Raw genomic sequence first — 6,458 nt, forward strand, 5'->3', positions numbered from 1 at the left:
CAACAGTCGTCATCAACTAAACCAAGACTCGAGTTTTTTCAGATCTAATTACTTGTTGGTAAACACTTCTTATCTTTTTATTTTTGATTTCTAAACATCTTTGCTTCATCTCCTTGTTTGATTGATCAAATCCTTATCAAACCTATAGAATCATGTTTCCTTTTCTTTATTTACTTGTTACAAAACCTTCTCTATATAAATTGTAACAATTGTTTTATCACTTGTTTGGTTTTCAGAGTGAAGAGATCAGAAAACAAACATTGAGATGGCGGCTAACGAAGAACAAGGAAGTATTTTGAAAGCTCTTGACGTAGCAAAGACTCAATGGTACCACTTCACAGCGGTTATAGTCTCTGGTATGGGTTTCTTCACAGACTCATACGATCTCTTCGTGATATCTCTTGTCACGAAGCTCCTTGGCCGGATCTACTACCAAGTTCCTGGCTCATCCTCTCCTGGAAGTCTCCCTGATGGCATCTCTGCGGCCGTGAGCGGTGTGGCCTTTGCCGGGACGTTTCTCGGACAGATCTTTTTCGGGTGTCTTGGTGATAAGCTCGGACGTAAGAGAGTCTATGGTTTGACACTCTTGATCATGACCATATGCTCTATATGTTCTGGTCTTTCCTTTGGTCGTGACCCCAAACTTGTCATGGTAACTCTTTGCTTCTTCCGCTTCTGGCTCGGGTTTGGTATCGGTGGTGACTATCCTCTCTCGGCTACGATCATGTCCGAGTATGCTAACAAACGTACTCGTGGTGCGTTCATAGCTGGGGTTTTTAGTATGCAAGGAGTTGGGATCTTAGCCGCGGGAGCTGTCTCGTTACTTGTCTCTTATATTTTCGAGATTAGCTTTCCATCTCGAGCCTATGCATTGGACGGTGCAGCCTCAACAGTACCACAAGCGGATTACGTGTGGAGGATCATTCTCATGGTAGGTGCTGTACCAGCTCTCGCGACTTACTACTGGCGTATGAAGATGCCTGAAACTGCTCGTTACACTGCACTAGTCTCCAAGAACGCTGACCAAGCTGCTTCGGATATGAGTAGGGTTCTTAACGTAGACGTTGAAGCCTCTTCAGCGAAACATGACCAAGCTAGGGTTTCAACTGACGAGTTTGGCTTGTTCACCAAGAAATTCCTTAGCCGTCATGGACTTCACTTATTCGGAACAGCCATCACATGGTTCCTCCTTGACATTGCTTTCTACAGCCAAAACTTGTTCCAGAAAGATATCTTCACCACCATTGGATGGTTACCTCCGGCTAAAACCATGAACGCAATCCAAGAGCTCTACGTAATCGCTAGGGCACAAACCCTAATCGCTCTTTGCAGTACGGTTCCAGGTTACATTGCTACTATAATTTTTATCGACAGATTGGGACGGTACAAGATTCAGATTATTGGATTCACTATGATGACTGTCTTCATGTTGGCTTTAGCCGTACCATACCATCATTGGACTTTACCAGCTAACCGGATTGGTTTTGTGATCTTATACTCTTTAACCTTCTTCTTCTCCAACTTTGGACCTAACGCAACCACGTTCATTGTCCCGGCTGAGATTTTTCCGACGAGGCTTAGGTCGACTTGTCACGGTATCTCGGCGGCGTCTGGTAAAGCTGGTGCAATGGTCGGTTCATTTGGGTTTGCTGCTTTGGTTAAGGCTGTAGGTATGAGTACGACGTTATACATCATGGCAGGTATCAATGGTCTTGGCTTGCTGGTCACGTTATTTATCATTCCGGAGTCTAAGGGGATATCACTTGAGGAGCTTACAGGCGAAACTGAACCGGAGAAAACTCAGGACAAGATTGTTGTTTAGATTTGATTTTGGTGTTTTTTTCGAGTTTTGTTAGGATTTTTGGTGTTTTGTCATATACTTTAGATCTTTTGTTTTAAAGATTAATTATATCGGTGTTGACTGAGTTTTCCTACTTTTTTTTTATATATTATATTATATTTTCATAAATTTAAAATTACATCGTTAGAAGCTTAATTATATCCAAAGTAAAACAAGAAAAATATATATCTGAAAGTATATAATATTATGGAAGGATATTTTTAGGGTTGATTATTAATATATCCAAAGTAAAACAAAGATGATATCGGAGAATTCATTTTCATTAGAACATTGAGTTTATTTTTGTTTATGTATTGATTTTTTTTTTGTCGCCATGTATTGATTTATTATAATATCAAATTCAACTGTTTGAATTATTACTAAGTTCCACCAATTGTTTCTTGATAAATTTTCAAAATACAGTTTTTCTAAAAATATACGAGATTAATTTTCAAAAAATACCACTAATATATATTTTTCCAATAATACCAAAAAACTAAGGCCTCGATTGGTAACCATGATTTAGGAAAAAAATGAGAAGGAATATGACATTCCTCTTCATTCCTCAATTTTTTTACTATTTACAAGGAATCATTTTTCCACATCATTCCTCTACATTCCTCACAAAATGAGGAACAATAGAACAAAAATGTTCCTCCCCAAAATTGATAAGAAACAAATGGAACAAAAAAAAGAACAAATATCAAAATTCGTTTTTTATTTTAAAATAAATAAAAAATTATTTATTAATAATATTTTAATCTCATAATATAATATTTTCATATTTTTATCATGTATTGACATTAAAAAATATTTTTGATATGAATTTCATGTTAAAAGATATTACTATACATTATTTAAAATTTGTATGGATAGTAAAACATATTTAAGAGATGTTTATATCATAAATAACAAATAAAAATTACTATAATCTATAATAGGTTAATATAAATTATTAATTTTTAACATTAAATATTTAAATTCATTCAAAAATATATTTTAAAATTAATGTCAAATTCATTATATATAAATTATATCTAGTATTATTATTAAAAGTTGATTTATTTATCAAATATATTATAAAAGATAGTGTTATTGTTTGGTTACCATTTATTATTTTGTTCTTCTCTGCATATTTTCCTTTCATTCCTCAAAAGTTGTTTATTCCGTTCCGTATTGTTCTTTTTGTTCTTTTTCCTTTTGTTCTTCTAATGGTTACCAGTAGAAGCCTAAGACTATTTTTTAACATTTAAAACTAATTTCTAAATTGTAGACACTAAAATCTACCCCTAAAAACTGTACCCTAAATTTAAATAGTCAACCCAAACATTAAAAAAAAATCTACACCTTCAAAAATCAAATTTTTATGTTTATGGTACTTTTCTAAAAATAAAAATTGTGTGATATTTTTGGAAAAAAACAGCTTATTCTTTTGAGTCTTCTTAATAAAAAGTTTTTGACAAAAATTATAAATTATGATATTTTTGGAAAAAAAAACTTAAAATATGGTATTGGAGAGAAATTATATTTTTCTATTATGCCATTATGAATAAATAAAAACATAAATAGATTAATCACTTTTTAAAAATATCCCATTTTCACACTTTATCAAAAAACACCTAAAAATGTTAAAATTTATCCAAATATGTGTGAAAGCTTATAAATATACACACAAAATTACATTTGTATGTGTATAAAATTTGATATATCATAAATAGCGTAAAATAACTTATAAAAACCTTTTAAAAACCTAATAACCCCTTTTAAGAACCTTATAAAACTTGTAAAAACGATTTAAACCCTGTTAAAACCCTATTTGTATCGAATCTCCCACTAGTAGTTATTATATATAAATACCTTATAAACCATATAAAACTTTATAATTTTTCATATTTAAACATGAATATTTTTGAAAATAGATCAATAAATAGACTATTTTTGAAAATGGTACACCAAAAGGGGTATTTCTAAAGCATTCTCTTAATTTACTTCATTAAATAATGTTTGGTTAATGTCGCACATATTATTAGCTAGTTAAGAAACTCATTTTTAACAGACAGTTATATGATTGATATATAGAAAGAAGTATGATAAATAAATATATAAAAATAAGCGATAAATATGTGATAAAAGATTATATGAAAAAGGTTAAAATAGAATTCTTATGATAAGGATACAAGATTCTCCAAAAAAATTTTGAGATTATTAGTTATATAAGATTATATATTACATTAAATAGGGAAACTACATTTCCTATGCTCAGATAAAAGAAAAATTAAGTTTTCCTCCTCCATAAAGTTTTATTTAGCTTCTAAATTTGCTGACCATTATCTCCCTATAGCTATATATACTAGAGTAGCCAATTGATTTAAATCTCATTTTGTGTTTTATTTTCCTCTACAGCAACATTAAAGTGGAGAGCCTTGGTTGATTTTTTTAGGCAAGATTTTCTATCATAAACTTTTCGATTTGGGTCAATCAAATTTGCAAAGTTTTTGATATGGACAAGATCCTTTACTGGCAAGTTCCACCTAATGATCCTCCACTTAGCTCCATCGTTCACCACCAAATTTATCACCGGAACCGCTGTTGATCGTGATTCGAAGCACAATCTCTGGTTCACTAACGAATTTCCTATATGCCGGAACCACCGTGAATCGAAGCACAAGCTCTGGTTTTCGTTCCTCCTCCTCCGCCGCAGCTTTAACACCAGCACCACTCTCACGCATAATGGAATCCCCACCTGAACCAAATATTAATTTTTATAGCATTAAGTATTAATTTAACGGTTAATATGTAATTTATCGCGATAACAAATTATTTAACATGTTTAAAAATAAGTTATTGAATGCTATTAATCATTGATGAATAGTGTTATCGATAATATGTCAATATTTATAGCAATAAATATTAAATTAACGGATACTATGTAAATGACCGCGATAACAGATTATTAGCATGTTTAAAAATAAGTTATCGAATGCTATTAATCACATATGAACACTGTTATCAAATTCGTGGAAATATATTTTGGTTTAGGTTTATAAAAGAGTGGTTAGGGTTTTGATTTATAAATAAATAAAATTGTATTTCTGTTTGGGTTTATAAAATAGTGGTTAGGGTTTAAATTTTGTAACTAAACCAAATTATATTTCGGTTTGGGTTGACAAAATAGTGGTTAGAGATTAGATTTTGTAACTAAACGAAATTATATTTCGGTTTGGATTGACAAAATAGTGGTTAGGGTTTAGATTTTGTAATTAGAAAAAATTATATTTTGGTTTGAGATCATTAGTACATAGATAATAGGAAATATAGATGATAACTTTAAATTTATTGGGATGTTTTATTTAGTTGGCGGTTAGATTATAACTTATGCGGCTAACTTTGCAATTATATAATAATGTCTTCTTTATCCGAGTCATCAAAATCTGTATATATTGCAATGTGTCAGTGGAATTGCAGAGAATTTAAAATACACACGTTGTGTTGACAATTTTTTTTTATATATATAAATTAATAGAAGGACAACATTGTAACTTTGTGTAGATATATGAAAGAGAACTAATTTTTCTATTATTGAGTCTATGCTTTTAGTTTCTTACTAGGTAATGTCCCGCGCATATGCGCGGGTTGTTATATATTTATTTAATTATTTTAATTTATTTATTACTTATAAAAATAGATTAAATAAATTTTAATGCTTATGAAATTTTTACATGTTATTTATTTAAATCATACAATAGAAGCATACATCCATATCTTTTGAATTTATTCGTTGATTAATTGTTCAATTAATCAATTTTGATAGTAATTTTCTTTAGTACTTTTAAGTATTTTTTGATAAAACAATAATATTGTTAATGATAAAAATAGGAATGATATTGGGAGAATTTAAAAAATACCCCTTTAAAATGGGGGAATTTCAAAAATACCCCTTTTACAATACCACTTTTTTAAAATACCACTTTTTCTAATTTTATCAAAAAGTCACTGTAAAATATGAAATTTACCAAAAAAATATGTATAAACCTATATTTATAGACACAAATTATCTTTACATGTGTGCAAATTTATGTATATATTTCATAAGTACCATATAAATACCTTTTAAAAATCATATAAAAAGCTTATAAAAACTTTGTAAACCTTTTAAAATCCTTATAAAAACCATATAAATGCCGTTTAGAACCTTTTAAAACTTTCAAAATATTTGAATTTAGTCTCCCAGTAGTAATGATGATCTTGATGTACCTTATCAACCATATAAAAGTTTATAATTTTTCATATTTGAAAAGGGGTATTTTTGAAAATAGATAGAAAAGAGGAGTATTTTTAAAAAGGGTTATTCTCAAAAATTCTCTTTAAAAATACCACTTTTTAAATTTACCCCCTTTTCAAACTTTATCAAAACAACCACTAAAAATGTTGAAATTTATCCAAATATGTGTGTAAACTTATAAATATACACAAAAATTACCTTTATTTGTGTATAAAATTTTATTTATTTCAGTGTCTTACAAATTGGTTTGAATATAACAAAAATAATATTTTGTTAAAATAATTACATTCTTTGAAAATAAAATAAATATACATGAATATGTGAGAAAGAAAAAAC

The 6,458-nt window shown here is 29.6% G+C and overlaps 1 protein-coding gene across 2 annotated transcripts; it reads left to right on the top strand.

Annotated features, from left to right (window-relative positions):
- Nucleotides 1–265: 265 nt before the first annotated feature.
- On the top strand, nucleotides 266–1,822 carry LOC17884622 (probable inorganic phosphate transporter 1-6). Of its 2 annotated transcripts, XM_023781664.1 has the most exons (4): nucleotides 1,086–1,145; nucleotides 1,226–1,343; nucleotides 1,440–1,657; nucleotides 1,754–1,822. In XM_023781664.1, the coding sequence occupies exons 1-4, from the start codon at nucleotides 1,086–1,088 to the stop codon at nucleotides 1,820–1,822; spliced, it is 465 nt and encodes a 154-aa protein (XP_023637432.1). The 2 variants fall into 2 exon arrangements, with proteins under 2 accessions (XP_006286635.1, XP_023637432.1); XM_006286573.1 differs by having other exon boundaries at nucleotides 266–1,822.
- The last annotated feature ends 4,636 nt before the right edge of the window (nucleotides 1,823–6,458 follow it).

This window comes from Capsella rubella, unplaced genomic scaffold (genome assembly GCF_000375325.1).
Source record: "Capsella rubella cultivar Monte Gargano unplaced genomic scaffold, Caprub1_0 scaffold_6, whole genome shotgun sequence".
Lineage (NCBI taxonomy): Eukaryota > Viridiplantae > Streptophyta > Magnoliopsida > Brassicales > Brassicaceae > Capsella > Capsella rubella.

Coding starts and splice junctions, on each gene's coding strand:
- LOC17884622 (XM_006286573.1), top strand. CDS start 266: ATGGCGGCTAACGAAGAACAAGGAAGTATTTTGAAAGCTCTTGACGTA.